The sequence below is a fragment of the Neomonachus schauinslandi genome, chromosome 9 (genome assembly GCF_002201575.2).
Source record: "Neomonachus schauinslandi chromosome 9, ASM220157v2, whole genome shotgun sequence".
Lineage (NCBI taxonomy): Eukaryota > Metazoa > Chordata > Mammalia > Carnivora > Phocidae > Neomonachus > Neomonachus schauinslandi.
Window position 1 is genome coordinate 124974905 of NC_058411.1, and position 22762 is coordinate 124997666.

Consider the following 22762-nt stretch of genomic DNA (forward strand, 5'->3'; position numbering starts at 1 on the left):
GTTAGGTAGTTCCTTCTTTTTTCCTGATCTTTCCCTCTAGGCCAATGCTGCCCAATAAAAATACAATGTGAGCCACACATATAATTTTAAGTTATCTAGTAGTGTCATTTAAAAACTCATAAGAAACAGGTGAAATTAAGTTTAGTAATATATTGAACACAATAGAAGCAAAATATTATCATTTCAATTTTGCCTGCTGACTATTTTGCCCAGTAGGTATTTAAACAGGGGAAGATTATAATCATATTTAAGGCTAATATCACGATTCAGCAATCAATACCAAAAATTATTAATGAGATCCTTTCATTCTTCTTTTTCACATTAAGTCTTTGAAATCCAGTGTGGATTTTACACTTACAGCACATCTCAATTTGGACTGACTACATTTCAAATGCTCAGAAGCCACATGGGGTGAGTGGCCACCACACTGGATGTTGTAGCTCCTGGCTCTAGAATAGCAAATGTACTTCTCTTCCCCTGCATATGGGACAGGTGGTGGGATATGTTCTCCTGTGTGATCTGTCCTCATGGGATCCCTGATGTCATACTCAATTATAACAGACTGGCTGTACCCACTACCTTTGCTTTTCCACTCAAGAAAGGTTTTCAGTTTGTGAGAAAGGGAAGATGATAGCCAGCCTATTGTTTTATTTCTCTTTCTCCTCTGCAAGATCCTGACTTCTCTTCTGTTTCCTTCTTTCCCTTCACTGCTTGTCTCCAAGTACCACATCTTCTTTATATACCTGATTCTTCCCAACAAACTCGGCTTCCTGTCTGACACACATTGGGGCTCCTTCTCTTTAGCAAGAGGTAAGAACTACCAGGTCCCAGCCTGTGCATTCATACTTTCCCTCACTCTTTCTGGAGGTGATTTTATCTGTGCTTCTTCTAAGTCAATACACCCACCCTGCTCATTTTTCCAACCTTGTCCTCTCCACTTGCCCAGCCACTGGCTAGAGGGCTGTGGTGGCTCATTAGAATTTGTATATATATTTTCTTCTTCTTATAGATAATCTGAACAGTGTTCTCTGTTCCCCAGGAACATTGAAGGCATTTTATTCTGTATTTGTTTTCAGAGAGTGAGGGAGAAATGTGGACTCAGGCTACCATTGTTCTTCAAACCCAGAAGTCCTCAAGCAAATCGTTTGCAAACGTGGGTGTTAAAAATGTTATTAATAATAGACTTCTTCCGACATTCTCACAAGTAATCTTGATGATGTCTCCATATGGAAGCTGCATACAGCAGCAACCCTTAGATACCAACCATATGCCCCATCGCCACCCCCACCCCATGGCTCTGCTTCTGGGAGTTAAACATCTCCAACTCTTTCAAGCGTACCTCGTCCTAAGATACACTGTTGAGTCTTTTCACCTACCTCTCCTTTCATTTTACCCAGATTCTCCTTTAAATGAGCAGCAGTTTCTAGACGTGGTCTGACTAACACAAAAGCAAGTCTGATGTCTCTTTTTGTGAAAATTCTCCTTCCATTGATGCAGCCAAGTTTTGTTTTGAGTTGCTGGTAGTCACATTATGCTGCTAATTCATACTGAGTTTGAAATTGATTAACACCCCTAGGTCTTTTTCACAAGCCACATTCCCTCCATTCAAGGATTGTCCAGGCGATAGTGGTGATTTGTGTTGGAAGTTACATTCTTTCTTGTTAAACTTTACTTAATCCGCTTATCATTTGAACCTTTTGCTTAAGAACAGGAAAGCATGACATTTGGTGACAGGTACTTAAACATTCTTGAGGACCTTTCGTCTAAAAGGCCGGTATAAGGAATTCAGGAATATTCTATATAAGTCAGCTCATGAAAAAAGTCGTTATGATTCTACCTGTACATATTTTCATCAGGTGAGGATTGTGATCACATTTAAGGCAAATACAGAATGAGGTATACTGCTCACACTGACAAGAAGCTCTCCCAGGATTCCCACTTTTTATTTCAGATCAACTTGTTACACATTAGCTGTGTCGACTACACCTGACTAGAATGGTCTGTGGAGCCTTTAAAGAAAGAACCTCATGGCCAGGTCCGAACTCAGATCAGTTAAATCAGAATTTATGGAGATAGGACCCAGACATTGGACTTTTTGACAGACTATTTCCCCTGAGTAAGTGATTCTGATCTGCCTCTCAGGTTGAGAGCCACTAGAACGTAGAGAAGACCGTGTGTGTGTGTGTGTGTGTGCGTGCGCGCGCGTGTGTGTCTTCTTCACTACTGGACGAGCGTCCATGGATGGCTCTCCATTTCTTGGGTCTGCTTTCTAAAAAGCAGAGAGAGCTGCCTTCTTTCCCACATGTGCGGAGTTTGTGGATGTGACCTCCACGAATACTCCCATCTTGCAAATTTTAACCAGAGCTGTAGGTTTTCATGTTACATAGGTGTTAATGCTAAAAAATCCTTACAAAAGAAAATTCAGACTGTTGAAACAAACACTTGGAGACTGTTTCCTTTGTAGAAAACCAGAATTCTTTAAATAGTACATTTCCCTGGAGAAGTAAAGTCATGACTCATTTTATAAGACGATTTACTAATTATTTTTAAACAACCATCTGTTATAGGAAGTGAGACATACTGGTAATTTTCTCTTGCCTCTCTGGACTAAAAGGACTCATGACATATAGATATTAATGAAATAAAAATTAGTTGGAATCATGGAATTTTAAAACTGAAAAGACCCTTAGGTGACCCTCTGCTTCAGCTTCTTTCTACAGAGAGCAGCAATCTAGGGAGGGGTTGTGGCCTAAGAAACAGCCTACTAACCACAGTGTCAGTCCAGGCATCAGCTAGAGCTGGTTAGAAATGCAGCCCCTTTTGTCCCACCAGAGACCTTCTGAATGAGAGTCTGTATTTTCACCAACTCTAGGTGATTTATATGCATATTAAAGTTTCAGAAGCACTGTTCTAGAAAATTCAGATCCAGGTAACTAACAGGAAATGTCCGTGTGTAGCTAGGTTTGGTAGAATCCAATTTAAATGTAATGCAACTTCTTTGAGGAAAAAAAAAAGGGAAAACTCAATTTTTTTTTTTCTGTGACCTTGTCATCTTGGATAATAAGAACTAATATAACAAAAAAGGAATGTATTTGGTAGTAGTTCAGAAAATTGCTTTCTTTGATTGAAGGCACTTCTTTTTCTTTTCAGACAGGCAAAGCTAAAAGTTTGCTTTCAAAACAGCATAAAATGCTTATTATATTGTCCTTTGTTTCATTGCCAACTGTGGATTTAGATGTGGAGCCATTCAAAAAGCAGTGGGACATTATGAGTCATTCATGACCTCCTGGGCTTTTGACATTACCGTAGAACCACAGATTCCCAAGCCCAGAGTTTCCTTAAGGCATTTCAGAAACACAGCTCTGCAACTTTATTGAAACCATAGCTGCAGATGTCTTTCCCAGAGGTGTATGGGAGTGCTGTGGCAGAGATGATTCCTTTACTCAAAATGAGCATTTTCTCTCATTAGCATTACTATTATTTTTTCCTCGTTGTCAACATTTGTTTTGTTCGGTAATCCTTGCAATCAGTTCTTAGGAATAGAGACCGGGGCCAGATATATTTACCTTCACTAACAAGCAAGTCATGATTAGTTGATAAAGATCTCTAGATTCTGGAATCTTAAAATAGAAGAAAAAATTACACAAAAAATTAAGCCAAGAGTGTAGATATCAGGGTTTGACTAAATTTACTGTACATGCCCCCCCTCCGCCCCCCCCCACCTTTTTTGGTGGAGATGAAAGTAGTAAGTCGTGTATGAATTGAGTGGTGCTGGCTGGGTTACGCAGATAGCACAATGCAGGCTGATGGCTATAGATGGGAGAATGTTCTCTGAGATCCACAGCACAGTGAAGGGTTCTGATGTTCTGTCATATGAGGATCAGTGGAAGGAAATGGAAATATTTCGCTTGAAGAGGATTTAAATATCTTTAAATGTTGGAAAAACTGACCGATGTTTGAAGAAAGTACACGGACTTCTCTTGGACAATTACTCATTACTGGAGATATACATGTAGGAGTGTGTATGTCTTTTGCTCGGGTTATCCAAAAGGGCATGTCAGCATCAATAGAAACTAGATTCAATGAGCTTAAAAGTCCCTTCCAAACCCAGAGGGCTTTGGGCACTGTTCTTTCTCATGCACTACCCCCTCTGCATCTCCAGTGCTCTCCCTCTAACCTGTGCCCCTGACACTTCTCCCCTACACCATGGCCACATCCTCCAGAGGCTCCAGCTCTGGTCACTCTGAATTCCCTCCCACCACTTACACACAGCAATAGGGAATGCTACTATATATCAACCAGCTCTTCATTAGAGCAGAAGTTTTCTGAGTATAGATACCTTATCTGTTCAGGTCACTGGTATGCTCCCCGTATGTCAAACAGTCCTGCATAATGGCCTCTTTTTGGACTTACAAGTAAAATAGAACTTCTAACCGTGACCTGTGAAATTGGTAATCTGGTCCATGCTTCTTCCCCGACTTCATCTTAGGACGTGCTCCATCTTTCTTACTATTCTTCAGCTGCATTGGCCTTTCTGATCCCTAAGCATGTCAAGACTTTTCCCCACCCCAGGCCCTTTGCACATACTGTTTCTTCTTCTTGAAATGTTCTTTACCCCACTCTTCCCTGGCCACCCCTACTTAACCTTCAGGTTACAACCTTTGAATTCCATTTCCTTAACATGGCTTCCTGATGTCACCCCATCTAAGTGAGCTCCCCAATTTACACATCATGGTATTCTCTACTTCATAACACTTATAAGTGTGTAGTTACATATTTACTATTATGTGTTTGAGCTCTTAGGGTTTGGTTCTCTCAGTAGACTGTAAGCTATTTGAAGACAGAGACTAGTCCCTGATGCTTTGCACAATGCACGGGGGCTCAAGAAATATTTTTTTGAACCAGTGGTTCTCAGTTGGGGTGATTTTACCCTCCAGGGACATTTGGCAATCTCTGGAGATATTTCTGATGGTCACAATTGTATCTAGTGGACAGAGACTAAGGATACGTACTGTTAACCCTCCTAATGGGTAGGACAGGCCCCACACAAAGAATTGCCTGGCCCACCATGTGGAATGAATAGATGAACTTCTTTCTCTTTTGGTTGAGTGCACTTTGTGGCAGGTGGTGTTCCCAAATGATTCCTTGCTCTCTCACCTCTCACTCTAACAGAGGGAAGTTAGGTTATGCAGGAACAGCCTAATGCACTATTTGTTGAGAAGCCAAGCTCTGCATAATTAGCTGGGTAGCATTTCTTCCCATGTAAATATTGGCAGTTAAAAATTACTCAAGTGATAATGGTTGCCAGCCATTTCCTTTTGAATTCAGGCAACTGCGTTTGGAAAGTTCTGATGAATTGAGAGAATGAGATTGTAGCTTATTGTTCAATTGGAACTGGGAGAAGACAATTAACGTTTAGAACACTATGACTTTCCGTTCCTTTGTGGTCATGTACAGTTTGGGTTGAGAAGGGCATAGCAGGTGAGGTAGGGTTGACCGTGCCAACAGTCATTCTTGGTTCATTCTCATTCACTTAGTGACCCTTTCTCTCTGGTCATTTCTTCATCTCTAACCCTCATTGAGTGTTGGGTCTAAGCAACAGACCACTCATGTCCTGGAGGCAGCCAACTCCTGCCCTTCGCACACACCTTCCCCTCCCCTGGAATCAGAGAATCCAAGTTTGAGCCACACGACTTCCCATCTCTAGCTCAAAGCACAGCACTTAGGAGGAAGTCTTCCCAGGTTGCGACACATTGGAAAAGTTTCTTTCAGCTCCATTCAGCGCTTCCACACCCTCCCTCCTCAGGGCACAGAGACACTAATGCTTGGATGGTGCGCTTGGGAAAACCGATGATGCAACTGTCCACAGAAGGAGGAAACTAGGGCTCTGGTAGCTGCTCCAAGAGCTGAAGGAATCAATGGCTCTGCATTATTTTAACCTTTCCATGGCACGCCAGTTGGAAAACTCTGCTGTAGAGTAGCCCCCACTATATCCCAGCTGCCCAGCTATGGGCCACGATAAGGTCATGTATTCCCTTTTGGATGTGGGCTGGTGGATTGGGGTTGTCTAAGAACAAGTCATATTTTGTCTACCACTAGAGAAGGGCAGGTGAGATACTTGTGAATTTTCCTTATTCAGAAATCTCGCCAACAATGGCAATGTGGCTCCTCTGAGCAGAGGAAACACCACTGTCCCACAAGAACTATGTTAAGTGGCTGTCAAGAGTCCTGCTGCAGAGGGCTCTAAGTCGTCAGGGGGCTCTGGGGACCCAAACCTGTGCACTGCATCTCAGGAGGCCAGCCTTTGTGGCACAGCCTGGCTGACTGCTGTGCTCCAGTATTCTGAGGTCATAGGTGGTGGCTACCCCATGGGCCAAGCCAGTGCAGAAGCTAGATCCTGGCCATGGAGATTTGATGCAGTTTGGAAGTGGCTGAAGACAAGAGTAGAGGTCTGTATCAGAGAGCGCCCCCCACCCCGCCACCGCCATTGAGTGTGATGGGCTGGGAAGCAAGGTCTCCCGGCAGGGCAGGACTGAGGATGATCTGGAAGTTTTTGCCTGGAGCAACTGAGTGAATGGAAGTGCCACTTGCTGAAATATTGAAGACTGGAGAAAAGTGGTGAACGAGGAGACCATTTGATGGGACAGTTAGGCCACTGAGAGGAGATTGTCTAGCTATGATCATTTGAAGCCAGGGAGAGAGGTCCACACTGAGGTATAAACTTGAGAGTCATGGGGTGCCTGTGTGGCTCGGTCAGTTGAGCGTCCAACCCTTGGTTTTGGCTCAGATCATGATCTCAGGATCATGGGATCAAGCCCTGCATTGGGCTCCACGCTCAGCATGGAGTCTGCTTCGGATTCTCTCTCTCCCTCTCCCTCTGCCCTTCCCCCTGCTCCCTCTCTCTCTCTCATGCTCTATCTCTCTCTCAAATAAATAAATAAATCTAAAAAAAAATTGGGAGTCAATTGCATTTAGGTGGGATTTAATGCTGTGGAGTTAGATTCATTCATTCACTCTCTCATCAAATAGATACAAGTGTCTACTGTGTGCTGGATGAAATCACCTAAGAGAAACAAGGAAGAAAGATGGTATATTCTGGTACACCCCAAGCCAACCCATTCCCCTCTCTCCCTCTCTCTCTCTGCCAAGAGAACCACTAAAGCTGCGTCCTTCCACCCATGCTTTTATATACCTATTATGCTTGGGTATAGTCACAAACATTAGAGTATTGCATCCGTATTTTTAAACTTCACATGAATGCTATGATCTAGTATATATAATTGTGCAACTTGCTTTCTTCATTCATCACATTCACATCGATATGTAATTCTGTAGATCAATTCATTTAACTCCTATATAGTATTCCATGAATCAGATATTCCACACTGTTCATCCTCCTGTTTACAGCCAATTCTACCATAAACCTTAAATCTGTCTCCTCGGGAACATATGTGAGTCTCTTGGTAGGATTCCCAAGTCAAGTTTATGGGATGCTGCCAAATGATTCTTCAAACCAAGCATATGAGAGTCGCTCTTTCCCCACATCCTCACCAACTTTTGGTTTTATCAGACTTTTCAATATTTACCAGTTTGATGAATGTGAGATTGTATCTCATTTTAGTTTGCACCTTCCTGATTACTAAGATTGAGCATTTTGTATAGTTTATTAGTCAATAATGTTGCCTCTCCTGTGAGTTGCCCCTTCAGATCCTTTGCCTGCTTTTCCGTAACGCTGGATTTTTTTTCCTTAATGGACTGTATAAGTTCTTTGTTGGATGCTAATATTTGAAACAAACTTTAACATCTCAATTTTAATACACATTTTCTGGGCTATATACTTTTTTTTTTTAAGAGAGAGCGAGAATGGAGTGGGCGGTGGGAAGGGCAGAGGGAGAAAGAATCTTAAGCAGGCTCCATGCCCAGCAAGGAACCTGATGGGACTTGATCTCACAACTCTGAGATCATGAGCTGAGCTGAAATCAAGAGTCATATGCTTAACCGACTGAGCCACTTAGGGGCCCCTGGGCTGTGTACTTAATCCTCTGCTTTACTATGGTTATTTCTTAAGTGTTGCTTACCTAAATCCTAGTGGGTGTTTTGGTTTTTTCTTTCAAAATAATTTTGCATCTTTGCCTTGTTAGAGCTGTTAAATTTCCAGCCATAGCATCTAAGGCCATTTCCAAAGAACGCAATATGTAGCAATTTTGAGAATGCACTAATTTTAATGGATTTAACCCCCAAAACAAATTACATGGATGAAATCAAATCATTTTCTGCATCCATCACAATTTGATGATTACCACAGAGTCTGGTACATTTTTAATTAATTTTTGGGTAATACAGAGAATATGAAAGAAAACCATACATTTTTTTTCCCAGCACAATTCTATTTAATGGAGGTGGGCAGCAGGATGTTCCACTATGATTAATTAGTCCAGGGGCCTGTCAACATTAGGTAGAGAAGAAGCCACCATTATTCTTTTGGGAGTTGCATCCATTGGTGGCTGCAGTGTGAGGGGACACTATGGATCCCTGGATGCTGGGGATAGACTCTTTAGGGTTGATCCAGTGTCTGATGTTAGCTTGGGAAGTATGGAAAGTGGCGGAGGAGGGGGTAAAAGTTCTCCAGGGAATTGGGTCTTGATGATTCCATGAGTATCCTGGGTGGTCTCCTGGTGTAAGAATATCTCACTTTTGTTCTTGAATGTCCCTGTGTGGTGGTTGTACAAGACTGCTAAGTGGAAATCCAGGTCATTCTTTGGTATCTCAAGATCAAAAAAATAAGCATCCTGTCTCATGGAGGTGATTGTGGGAGTTGAGCTGATCCAACTCCAGGGTTCCTGTTGCTGAGCAAGGTGAGCTGGGTTTTTATATGGCAGTTTCTTGGGAGCCTGGAGTTTTCCCAGGAAGGTATTATCATTATCCAATGGAGGGTGCTGGAAAGGGTCTCTGGTGAAAGGCATAGTAAAATGTGGAGTGAGCTGCTGGTGTGAGGGCGAAAACCATGCATTTTTATCAAGAGCCATGCAGGGTGATCTAAGCTCTGCGGCTACTAAGCTGTGTCACTCAGCTGGGGTGGGATGAATTCCTGTAGCTTTTATTTCACCTGGAAAATGAACATGTTTGACAAGACACTCTCTAGCATCCACCTAGCCCTGACACTGGCTTCTTCTCTTAGACGCTCATTTTTAAAAGCCTGTAAGCCCTAGCAAAAGGAATTCATTTTGAATTAAGGAAATTAGATAGATTGATGGCAGCAAGTAAAATGAAAAAAAAGCCATCCATGGAAAATGGAACATACGGTTGACCCTTGTACAATACAGGTTTGAACAGCACAGTTTTGTAATTGTATTTTCTCTTCCTTACGATTTTCTTAGTAATATTTCCTTTTCTCTAGCTTACTTTATTGTAAGAATCCAGTATATGATACATAGAACAAATAAAATACGTGTTAGTCAACTGTTTATGTTCTTGATAATGTTTCTAGTCAACAGTAGACTGTTGTTAGTAGTTAAGTTTTTGGCCAATCCAAAGTTATACATGGATTTTTGACTGTGCAGGGGGTCAGTGCCCCCAACCCCCATGTTGTTCAAAGGTCATCAGTATTCTAGTTTATACTGGTGAGTTGGAGTAGTTTCAAAAGCAACTTTTGAGTCTGGGTCTGAAATTCAAGAGGAAACCTTCTGTGTATGCAGACCAGTCACAAAAATTGGGAATCGTGAATAAGCCAATCTTAAGGCATGTTTTCAGCAACTTGCATCCAAACTCCACCAAACGTAAGAGACTAGGTACTACTTTGACTTGCACTCAGGATGATAGGGTGCTGGGGCTGTGGTCTTGGTCCTGGTATTCTGTGTCCAAGAGATATGACACCACCCAAAGCGAATTACCATGTGATATTACAGGTTCAAGCATTTTTTTTCATGAGCTCCCTGAAAGGAAAGGAGAAATAGCAGAGGCTAGAAGGGTGTCCATTGCTTTGGGGGTATTCCAGTACTCGGATGCTTGAGTCTCTGAACGTGAGTCAGTCCAGCTCTGTGACCTCACTCCGAGAACCTGTCCTTCAAAGGGGTATTTTGACATCAGCATGACTTTAATTGAAGAAGGTTGGTTTGGTCCCAGTGTCCCAATTTCTCCTAGTGTATGGGACGACTTTAGACTGACTGCCAATCTCCCTTCACAGTGACTATGATTTCAACCCCTCCTCTGACCACACATCTTCTCTGCCATCTTGGAGTGCCAGGCAGATGACCTTTGCCAATATTGGTCCCTTTTAGTGATGTGGGCCTCCAAAGCCCTGTTACAACTAGCGGCAAGGTCTCTCCTACATGGATAACTTGTTCTTCATTCTTTTCACCATGATTTTGTGTAAGCAAAGGTTGTTGCCAGTTGAGAAGGGGCTTTGCAAAAATTATATCCATCCACTTCAATCATGGAATGAATAATATTGTTAATAACGTGTTCTAGAGGGCCCCGGTCATCTCTGGAAAAAGTTCAGTTGCATACTAGATATCTTTGCTAATTGTAGAAGAATGTTATCTAAAGTTATCAATTATTAATGTACCCTCTGTAATGGCAACTGCTGAAACCCTCACCGAGGGGACGCCCAGTTGGACAGATCATGGTGAGCAGGTGAGCTGCTGTATACTTGGACAAGTGTGAGGACCGAACCCAGTAGCTACATTCCTTTGGCTGCTGAAGCCCAGATCCAATTCATTCTTCAAAGAAGGTTCTGGATCCTTCTTTATGCTTGCATTTTCTTGGGCCTTTAATGATTTGTAGGAGGGTTCTGGGTCAACATTTGCATGAGACAAGTTCTACTAGCCCAGTGACAACTAAAAGTGGGGGAAGGAATGGGTCTGGTGTGCAGAAGACAGCGAAAGGGAAGGGGCAGTGCAGGGAAAGAAAGTGGCTGATTCCAAGAGAGGGACTCACTGCTGCTGTATAAGCAAAGTCTTGGCACTCCATCAGAGCAGACAGGTAGTATTCCAGAAAATACGCTGGCTTGAGCTTTAGCAAGTGTTTAGTTCCTTGTTCCACTAGAGCAAATTTGACTTGTTTTTCATTTCTGTGAAGTGTTGTCGTTACGGGGAAAGACTTGCAGCTGTGAAAAGGTGCTCTGCAGAACATGGATTATAGCTCCTATCTTAACCTTGCCTGATTTCGGCTATGTGGGAAAGCCTCATTTTTCTGGCGTACCCAAAGCCAGCAGGTTTCAAACTGTGGGTGGCAGACCAGTAACACATCCACCATCAGTTTCCAAGGCCTCCACCATCATTGTTGTAATTGACATGGAACAGAATAAAACATGTCAGTGTTTGTCTCGCATAGTAAAAATAACTAATTAGGGATGCTTTTCATTATTCAAATTTTATGCTTCAAAGTCAGTCCTGCTGGTACCAAGGGCAGAGTCAGAACAGAGTAAGGAGGTGTGACGAGAGAGCTGGTGCTCTGCTCAATAGGAGGGGAAAGGCAGCTTTCTTATATGGACAACTGACCTCAAACAGAGCCCAGGGTCTGCCTCCTGGGTGTCCCTGTCTCAAGGGTTTGTGCAAATGACTCCAGCAGGGGTCTGTAGAGCACTGTGGTTCAGCTTCTAAGCTTAGAGTGGGGTTCTCATCCTGTCTGCCTTTCTTAGCTGTGTGGCCTTGTGAGGCTGAGCTCTGAGACTTGTTTTCTCTGTTGTACAGTAAAGAGAGTGGTTCCAATGTCCTCAGGTTACCGTGAGGAGGGAATGTTATCGTTCATCCTAACTGCTTAGTCTAGCACCCAGCATGTGGACATTTATAGCATGAGTGTCTACAGCAGCTTTATCCACAATTGCCAAAACTTGGAAGCAGCCAAGATGTCCTCCAAGTAGGCGAATGTACCCATAAACTGTGGTACCTCCAGACAACGGAATATTCTTTAGCAATAAAAAGAAATGAGCTCGTAAGCCATGAAAAGACATGGAGGAAACTTAATGCGTATAACTAAGTGAGAGAAGCCCATCTTAAAAGACTACGTAACTCTATGATTCCAACTATATGACATTCTGGAGAAGACAAAGCTATGAGACAGTAAAAATATGAGTGGTCACCAGGAGTTGGGAGAGAGGGAGGGGTGAATAGGTGGAGCATAGAGGATTTTTAGAGCAGTGAGGAAAAAAAATCCCTTTAAGGTTTTCATTGCTGTTATGGTTTTATTATAGATGGCATATATAAGATAAAATTGAATATGAGGTTTTATCAATATTTGATTACCATGCAATTTCCAGTTTATATTATTTAAGCTTGCATAATATGTAACCGCCTATACATCCATCTAACAAACTCTTACTACCCGAAAATCCTTTCTGAGTTGGATTCATCATCTAGGGCTGTGGTTCTCAATCCTATTGGACCCATACCCCCTTCACTAGCCTGAAATTAAATTCCCAGGTAATATAACTCACCTATAATCATAATTTCAAAAAGCAATAGAATGGGGGCGTCTGAGTGGCTCAGTTGGTTAAGCGTCTGCCTTCAGCTCAGGTCATGATCCCAGGATCCTGGGATCGAGCCCTGCATCGGGCTCCCCGCTCAGCAGGGAGTCTGCTTCTCCTTCTCCCTCTGCCCCTCTTCCCTGCTCATGCTCTCTCTCTCTCAAATAAATAAAAAATCTTAAAAAAAAAAAAAAGCAATAGAATGCCGCAACTGTAGTAGAAAAGAAATATAATGAAAGGCTTTTCAGATAAAATCTGCATTTCACATGTAATATGTGTGCTAGACAACACTCAAGAGCATACCGAGGTCAACAGGTGCTGTGCTTGTTCACGCGAAGACTCGATGTGACTGGGGCAGCTGTAAGCACAGACTGATGCATGGCATGTTGTACTGGGGACTCAACTGTCACCGCTGGTGTTGTCTGTCATCGGTGACATGGCTTTCTGAAATAACGAAGCTCTGAACAAAACAAAGTATAGCCTTCCTTTGAATTGTATACATAGCTGCATTCCTGGAAAATTGAGACTCTATTAAAACCAGGCAAGAATTACTGTGCTTGAATGTAAAATGGCATTAGGTGCTGGGCTTGGATGATCATAAACGGGGTTTCACTTACACCAAGGTCTGGCAGGACACTTGGATGTCATGCACGTTGTAGGATGGCGGGCGTCCCTAGCCACGGCTTACTGAAAGTCAGTAATGCTCCCCAACCCTTGTGACCATTAGATGCCATTAATTACCAGAAGGCTCCATATGGTCCAGGACCCTTTTCTAGAGGTGAGGGTGCTGGAGATGTGGCTTGGGGTGATGGGGAGCATCCTTGAGGACCACTTTATGTCTCAGTTGAAGCTGCTCCTTAAGTCCTGGAGAAATGGACCAGTAGATGCTGGTCTGTTTTTCTGGAGGGAAATTCGTTTCTTTGTTCTGACTCAGATTTCCTCCTTGTTCCCTACAAAAATCTTTGGAAGAAGAAAAAGGAGACCCAGGGGGCACGGCCCATGAAAGCAATCGTCAGCCAAACAAGGCTGCTCCCTGAAAGACCCCATCTGCCTTTCTCCATTGCAACTTTAACTGATGAGACACCAAGTTTATTCCTCAGCGTTTACCGTGGGCCTTGTTTATTTTGAGACCCTTGCAGTGTTGTTGTGGAAAAGACCAGATTGTACAGAGAAGAGCCCATGATGATACATTTCTGTGATTAATGCAGCAGCACGTGTGTACATTGGGTTTTTTCAAAAGCTGTGTTTGCCTGAAGATTGTACACAGAGGACGTATTTGGTTACATACACCTGGAGGTTGTCAGGTTTAGTCTGTAAGGCACAGAAGGAAAGACTAACTCACGTGGCTCTGGCTGGCAGCCTGAAAGATGCTGTGTCAGGAACCGGTCTCCATCTTCCGTTTTTTTCTTTTCTTTTCTAGTCTGGGCTTAATAGAGATGTTTGTGAACTGGTTTCAAGGGTGTGGAGTCCTGTTCGACAGTGGCCTTGCCCAGAGCCTGAGTACTCAGTATTGTTCTAGTAATCCATACCACCTTTTTATCTTTTGCAATGAAGCCTGACCCGTAGCCATTTCATCTCCTTTCCTTAGGGGCGGTATCATTCTTCTGGGAGTTTTCCTCCCAGAATTCCTTTGAGAACACCATTAGAGAAGAGGAGGAACCTAGACCTCTTCATTAAGAACTGTCCTTGAAGGAGTCCCTGCATAAAGAAAATAGAAAACGTCCTAATCACCAACAGTAAAAATATCTCGACAACCAAAAGTCCTACACGAGTAAGACTTTACTTAGCAAACGTTCATTGGGAAAACCATACTACTTGCTTTCTGAAAAGGAATACTTTCAAGTTTGATTTTTAAACATCATCAGTAAAATTGACTTTTTTTCCACTGGTGTAAAGTTCTACGAAGTTTAACACAGGTATAGACTGATGGAGCCATCACCATAATCAGGATATGGGATGAGTCCATCACCCCAAACCACCCCTTCCTTCACCCTCGTTCCTGGGTTGTCTTTTCAAGAAAAGCATGTAAATGACATTAGTATGTCATATGGTAGGTATCCTTTGAAAACTAATTTTTTTTCCACTCAGCATAATGCCTTTGAGATTCATCCAGCTTCTTATAAATGTCAACACTTTGTTCATTTTTACTGGTAGGTAGTATCTCATTGTACAGATGTACTGCTGTTTATCCATTTACTGATTGAAAAACATTTGGGTTGCTTCCAGTTTTGACAATTATGAATAGAGATGTTATAAACATTTGTTTTGTGTGAACATAATGTTCATTTCTCTAGGGTAGATTCTCAGAAGTGGGATTGCTGACATATACAGTAAATGTATGTTTTACTTTATAAACAACTGTCAAACTATTTTCCAACCGTCTGTACCACTTTGCATTTCCATCAGCAATGTGTACGAGTTCCTTCCAGTCACTCTGCATCCTTGTTAGCGCTTGATAGTGTCCGTATTTTTAATTTTAGCTATCCTAATGGGATTATAGTTGTATCTCATTGTGGCTTTTTGCATTTTCCTAATGGCTGATTAGGATTGATGTTGAACATCTTTTCATATGCTTATTTGACATCCTATATCCTCTTTGAGGGAATGCTTATTTTAATATATTTTGCCCATATTTCAATTGGTTTGTTTTTTTCTTATTGTTGAGTTTTGACAATTCTTTTTTATGCATACGTGTCAGCCGTGGGGTTGGCGAATATTATCCCCTAGTTTGCAGCTTGTCTTTTTATTCTCTGAATAGTGTCTTTTATAGTACAAAAGTTACATTTTGATAAAATCCAGTTTATTAGTTTTTTTTTTTTTTAACAGAGTTTGTTTTTTGTGTCACATCTCGGAACTCCTCACCCAACCCAAGGTTATGGGTTTTCTTCAAAGAGAAGCTTTAGTCTTGTATTTTACATTTAGATCTATGATCCATTTTGAGTTGGCTTTGTATAAGGTATGACACTTAGGTCAAAGTTACTTTTTTGCCTATGGATTTCTAGCTGTTCCAACACCATTTGTTGAAAACACTATTTTTTCTCCATTGAATTGCTTTTGCACCTTTGTCAAAACTCAATTGGCCATATTGGTGTGGGTTTATTTCTAGATTCCCTATTCTGTTCTGTTGATCTATGTGCCTGTCCCTTTGCTAATACCACCCACTTTTGATTACTGTAACTTTATAGTAAGTTTAAAATTGGGTAGTTGGAGTCCTCCGATTTTATTCTTCTTTTTCAGAATTGATTTAGCTATTCTAGTTTCTTTGCCTATACATACAAATTTTAGAATCTGCTTGTCTCTGTGTACAAGAAATCTTGCTGAGATTTTCATTGATATTGGGTGGAATCTGTAGATCAGTCTGGGAATAATTAACATTTTTATTATGTTTAACCTTCTGATCCATGAACCTAGTATGTGTCCCCAATTATTTAAATCTTTCATCAGAGTTTTGTAGGTTTTACATGCAGATCCTATACATGATTTCTTAGATTTATACCTAAGTATTTTATTTTTTGAAACTATTGTAAATGTTACAATTAAATTAAATTTCAATTTCAATTTTTAGTCAGACATTGCTAGTCATGTTAGTTTCCTGTGGCTGCTGTAACAAAATACCACAAACTTGGTGGCTTAAAACAACAAATTTATTCTCTCACAGTTCTGGAAGCCAGAAGTCTACAATCAGACCTGAGCTGAAATCAAGATGTGGCAGGGCTGTGTTCCCTCCAGAGGCTGTAGGGGGAGTCTGTTCTTTGCCTCTTCCAACTTCTGGTGCCTGCGGGCATTCCTTACTCGTAACCATATTACTCCAGTCTCTACTTCCATCTTCACATTGCCTCTCTTCTGTGTGGAATCTCCTATTGCATATCTTATAAAAGACACTTGGGATGGCCTTAGGGCATACCTGGATTATGCAGAATAATCTTCTCAAGATCCTTAACTTAATCATATCTGTAAAAACTTTACCATATAAAGTAACATTTACAAGTTCTAGGGATTAGAACCTACTATCTTTGAGGCCACTTATTCAGCTTACTATATTAGTGTTTAGAAATCAAGATTGTGTGTGTGTGTGTGTGTGTGTGTGTGTGTGTGTGTGTGTGTGAGATTTTGTATGTTGACCTTGTATCCTGCAACTTTGTGCTAACCTCACTTATGAATTCTAGGAGCTTTCAGTAGATTCTTTGGGATTTTCTACATAGATAATCATGTCATCTTCAAATAGGGATACTTTTATTTCTTTCTTTCCAATCTGTATGACTTCTATTTCTTTTTCTTGCCTTATTACATTGACTAGGACTTCCAATACAATGTTGTATAGGAGGGGTGAAAGTAGATATTCTTGCTTTGTTCCTAATCTTAGGGGGAAAACATTCAGCCATTCATCAGTAAGTATGATGTTAGCTTCTATTTCTTCTTAAGATGCTGCATTTTTTTTAATCATGAGTGGATATAAAATTTTGTCATATGATTTTTTGGCATTAGCTGATATAATTATGTTTTTCTTTCTTTAGATTATTGGTAGGATGGATTACATTCATTGATTTCTAATATTGAACCAGCCTTTCATTTCTGAGACTAATCCCACTTCATTGTGATGTATTATTATTTTTATACGTTGCTGGTTTTGATTTGGGCTATTTTGTTGAGGTTTTTTTATGTATATACTCATTAGAGATATTGGTCTATAGTTGTTTTTTTCTTATATTGTCTTTTTCTGACCTTGGTATCAGGGTAATTCTGGAATAAACTGGGAAGTATTCCCTCTTCTATCCAATGTAAGAGATTGTGGAAGTTTGGTGTTATTTCTTCTTTATATGTTTCATAGAATTTGTCAGTGAAAACTTCTGGGCCTGATGATATTCTTTCTCAGATTTTTAGCTAATTTAATTTTTTTCACAGTTCTATGACTATTTAGGTTACTTGTGCCATCTTGGGTGAGTTTTGGCAGTCTGTAGTTTTTGAGGAATTGGTCCATTTCATCTAAGTTGTCAAATATATATGCATAATATTGTTCATTGTATTCTGTTATTTTTATAATATCTGTACTATCCATAGTCTATTTCTCCTTTTTATTTTCTGGCAAGTTGTGCCTTCTCTTTCTTTTTCTTTGTCAATTTTGCTAGTGACTTATCAATTTTATGGATCTTTTCAAAGAACAGCTTTTGGTTTTATTGCTTTTCTCTATTGTTTTTTCTGTTTCAATTTCATTGATTTCTTTATTTTTTCCTTCCTTTTGCTCGCTTTGGGTTTATTTTGCTTTTCTTTTGTCTAGTTTCTTAAGGTGGAAGCTCAAATTATTTGAGACTTTTCTTCTTTTCTAATATAAACATTTAATGCTATAAATTTCCTTATAAGCACTATTTTAGCTACATTTGACAAGTTTCAATATACTGTATTTTCATTTTAGTACAAAATATTTTCTAATAACCCTTGTGACTTACTCTTTGATCCATTGTCAAACGTGTGTTGTTTAAGTTCCAACTGTTTGGAGATTTTCCTGTTTTTTATATTGATTTCTAGATTAATTCCATTATGATCTGAAACGTACTTTGCATAATTTCAATTTTTTAAGTTTGTTAGGATTTATTTTGTGACCCATGATATGTTCTACCCTGGTGAACATTTGGGTTTTGGAAATTGGGTTTTCTTTCTGAGTTTGGGATTTGGGTTTTCTTATTCACTCAAGACTCTTTCTGGAAGGTTGTCACTCACAGCCCATTCTTTCCTTTCTCTAGAATATCCAGGATGTGAGGAGTGAGGACGAAGATGAGTATGAAGAAGAAGAGGAAGAGGAGGAGGAGAATGAAGAAATCACCAAAGGCAAAGAGAGAGACTGTTTGAAGAATGGCCTTGGGGCCAACAGGGACCTTATTCCCAATGGTCAACATGGCCATTAGCTTGAAGTCCACGTGGCTGCAGGTGCACAGTGTGCTGTGAGGCCTGCCGGAAGCCAGAGCTGCTTCCCACTCCATGCCTGTGGCCTACAGGAGCCACACAGACCCCCGATTCTGCCCTTCGCTCTTTTTAACCACCACCTTCCCCCCTCCTAAGATGTATTTAACAAAATGTTGTTAACTTGTGTTAAAACGTTAAATATAGCACCCCTCTGGATTTTACTGCAGTTAGGACTCCGACTGGTCAAAGATTTCAAAGATTTCTCCAGAGAGCCATTTTAGTTCAGTTGTGTTCATTTATGCATGTGAGACATGTGCTTTTTCCAAGAGCTCACTTGGTTGTAGGCCGTTTCACCTTGCCACCTTGCTCACCCTCGGGATGGCTTGAGAAGTGCTAGGTAACCCACTTTTTCAGGTGTGTTCAGCCACAGAGAGCAGCTGAGTCCCTCCCAAAAACAATGAGTTTTAGGAGGCAACACAGCAGTGGTGGAAGGAGCAAGCCAGGGGACCAGGCTTCCAGGACTCACTGGCCACTCTCTGCCGCGGGTGCTTCTTTAAACTTTCCAAGCCTTGGTGCTTCATCTCTCCGATGGGAATCATAATACTTGCCTTGCCTACCTCCCAGAGTTGGAGTAAGGATCAAATGAGATAATCGAAGTGAAAGTATATACTGTCCACTGTGGGGTGACAGGGACCTGACCCTCTTCTTACTATGATTCCGGCTCTGTTTGGGAGAGAGAAACCTGGCTAAACCTGGCACTGAATGGGCCTGAACAAAAAGCACAATCTTAAAAAATTCCTTTTAAGTGTGTCTGGAGATTTCTGGAAACGCAAATATCCAGAAGGCTGTTTCCATTTTATTTGGTAACTGTTTGTTAGCTCCCCAGGGGTGATTCTCAAATTCCCCCAAATTCTCTGCCCCCAGCCCCCTATGGCACCCCCCCCCCCGGCCCCGGCCAAGGGAAGCAAGACTGGGCCCCATTCCTTCTTGTCTTTTGCTGGCCTCTCCCTTGCTTCTTCTCTAAGAGGGAACTTTCCTGCCGCTGCCCTGAGCCCCTCCTTTGGGCCAGCAGAGCTGCCCAGCCAGCACCGAGATCCATCTGGGGGCCAGTCTGGGGGAGTTAGACCTAGGGCAGGCTGCTCACCGAGCTATTATTTCCCAGAAAACCTGAACCTTTGGGGCACGACGTGCATGCGAGCTCCTGACCAAAGGGAAATCTTGGAAACAGAAAGAGGATGCTACCCTACTTCACCTCTGCTATCCAACCCAATCAGACCTCATAAGAGTAAAACAGAACAAAACAGAAGACTAACACCCCTGAGAAATGTCCAAGGACAAGCGTTAGTCAATGATAGTTCCTGGGGCTTCCGCTCTCTGGGAAGACAGATTCGGATAGGGGGCTGGCGGGTCAGTAGCCCACTGGCTGGCGGCCCCCAAAGGGGGCACGTCTGAGCCCAGAGTGCAGGGCAGACCTCAGAGCCTTCAGGAGCCGCAGAGCCTCGTGGGGTGGAGCCTGAGCAGAATATGCAAACACCACCCCCCCCCCCCCATCTCTCAGATTCTTGAGCCACATTCTGCGCCTTTATCCTGTTTTGCTTGGGGGCCCATATTATAAAGCCCAAGGGGTGCCTAGTAAAGGCACCCACATGGGCCCCACCAGATGTGGGCTGCAGCTGCCAGAGCGGGAAGGGCTGTACAACGAAGGTGTCTGCGTTTTTTGGCTTTGTTTTTGTTTTTGTTTTTTTAAGAAAAAGATGTTTTTGAAACCTTCAGAGTAAACCCAGACCAAAGCAAAAACCCTTCAGAATTCTTTCCTCGTCAAAAATCTCTTTTTGAGGAATCGCTAGAACAACAGAAAAACATATCTCAAGTTTTCTCTGCATGTTATTTGCTGTTATGAGTACAATAACATATGCATTATATGTATAATGTTATGTTATAAATCGAAAAGGCCTCTACTCACTTTAGGACATAGCTCTTGAGTTATTATTAATATTGTATTATTATAATTATTTTTGGTGAAAGAAAAGCCAATTGAGACATTATTTTTTAGGTTTCCAGTTAACAGACTGTTTTTCCCTTGATTTATTTTCGTCTTGTCTCTGTACCAAATATCTTCTCGCTTAAGGTAAAACAAAACACAACAAAACAAAACAAACCTGTGTATTGGCTGCTCTATCCTCCAGTTCTCTTTTTCTTATTTAAATGTGGAAGGGAATATTGATATGCCAACTTCAGGAATCTGTGATACAGTTGGAAGCACTGAACTACCTCTGGAGAGGTAGATACGCATTTTTGTAGCATCCTTTAGGGCTCCTGTGGTCAATTTCAAAGGTAACCTCTCTTCCTACCAGAAACAAGGGCTCATATTATCCCAGATGACTTTATAAGAATACAGTCCACTGTGCCACCCATGTTAGTATGATGGTAATGACTTACCATAAAACAAAGACAGAATCCGAAACACGTGGTGGCGAAACAGATTCAGCACCCACATTGCTTGGCTTCTTAGAGATCATTACTGGTCTCACCAGGAAGTGGAAGAAAAGATTTGCCAGGCCTCTAGACATGCCCTGCTGGGAATCAGCGGGAAGAGTGAGAAGGACAGAGCCAAGTTAGGACATTAGGGTTGCTATTCCGACCTGACTGGGGTGAGCCTCTTGGCTGGGCACAGTGTAGACAGACAGACCGCTGTGGGCTGGAGTCTAACCTGGGTCATGGCATCTGGGCCCTGTGGCACAAAGCAGTGTTGAAATGCCAAGAAAAGGGACTGACCCTAAAGGTACTGTCTTGACGACACTTTCACTGTGACTGTAGATCAAGTCGACACTCAACAGATAAGAGAATACTGAGTAACTTTATGTCAATAAATTTGAAGGTTTGAATAAAATATATAAGTTCCTAGAAAAATAACACTTGTCAAAATGGGCACAAAAAGAAGTAGATATTTAAATAGTCTTCTGTATAAAAGACTATATAAAATCTGAAATTTCAAAATGCACTCCTCCATCCCACAAAAAAACAAATCTCTAGGCCCAGATGGCCCATCCAGTGAATTCTTCCAATATTTAAGGAAGAATTAACCCAAGTATGGCACAAACTTTTGTAGAAGCAAAAGGAACACTTTCCACACTTGTTTTTGAAGGCCTGCATAATCTCGATATTAAAATCTGACAAGAATATTAAGAGGCAAAAACCCAACAGTTATTGGCTAAGTCATTTGTGAACATAGGGGCAAAATTCCTCGACACGAGCAAACTGAATTCAGCAATACGTAAAGAAGAGAGTGTATGACAAACAAGTTAGGTTTATTTCAGGAACTTGCAGTTGATTTACTGTTTGAAAATCATAGTTATTCACCATTTTAAAAGAATAAAGGAAAAAGCCATGTCTTCAAAAGCTTTAGATAAAGATCAACATCTGTTCATCAAAAACAAACAAAAAACAAAACAAACAACCCCACAGAAAAGTAGGAAGAGACTTCCTTAATCTGATAAATAGCATCTTCAGAAAGCATAAAGCCAGTATCAGATAATGCAGTAATGGCCAAATACCAAAAGCTTTCCCCACAGGGATTATCACGGAGACAGGGATGTCCGTTATTTTTAATGATACACGTCATCCTGAATATATTCAACATTGTATTTTTCATCCTGCCCAATGTAATATTTCAAGAAATAAAAATTACAAGGCTTGAAAAAAAGAAATAAAAACTCTTGTCACAAATGTAAGTGCAAAAATCCCCACACATTGTGTGTGTGCGTGTGAATTTATACAGAAATATCAAGGAACGAGACTGGCCAAGACAATCTTTAAAAGAACAAAGCAGAAGAACTCATTTTACTAAATACAGGACTTATTACAAAAAGATAGTAAAGCAGTGTGAAATTGGTACAAAGACAAATAGAACAATAAAATTATATAAAGTCCAGGAACAAACTCATGCATATAGGGGCAGTTGGCTGTCCTTAAGGATAAAAATGAAACTTGATCTCTACTTAACATCACACACAAAATAAATTTCAGGTTTTTTTGTAGATCTAAATGTGAAAGGTAAAATAAATAAAGCTTCCAGAGGGAAACATAAGAGGACATCCATCTTCATGACCTTAAGATAGGCAGAAAGCTCTGAAAACATAAAGTATTATGCTTCAAGGAAAATAGTAACAAATCAGATTAAATGATAATAAAGAAGTTCTATTTCTCAACAGACTCCATTAAGAGAGTGAAAAGGCAAGCCACAGAAATGTCTGTAACAATTAAAACTGACAAAGGGCTCAAATCCAAAACATATAAAGAGCTCCTACAAAAAAACCCTGACACCCCAATTAAAAAAAAAAAATCAGCAAAGCACTTAACCAGATGCTTTACACAATACTGTATGGTCCAATAAACACAGGA

The 22762-nt window shown here is 41.1% G+C and overlaps 1 protein-coding gene and 1 pseudogene across 2 annotated transcripts in view; one reads left to right on the forward strand and one right to left on the reverse strand.

The window, feature by feature from the left end:
- CERS3 (ceramide synthase 3) overlaps window positions 1–22101 on the forward strand; it is a 105172-nt gene extending 83071 nt beyond the window's left edge. For both annotated transcript variants that reach the window (XM_021680647.1, XM_021680648.1), the window contains one exon: window positions 18202–22101. In XM_021680647.1, the coding sequence (XP_021536322.1) occupies window positions 18202–18363 (162 nt within the window). In that variant the 3' untranslated portion in view covers window positions 18364–22101. The remainder of the gene's footprint in view (window positions 1–18201) is intronic.
- LOC123325721 lies at window positions 8452–8963 on the reverse strand (annotated as a pseudogene).
- Window positions 22102–22762: the final 661 nt, after the last annotated feature.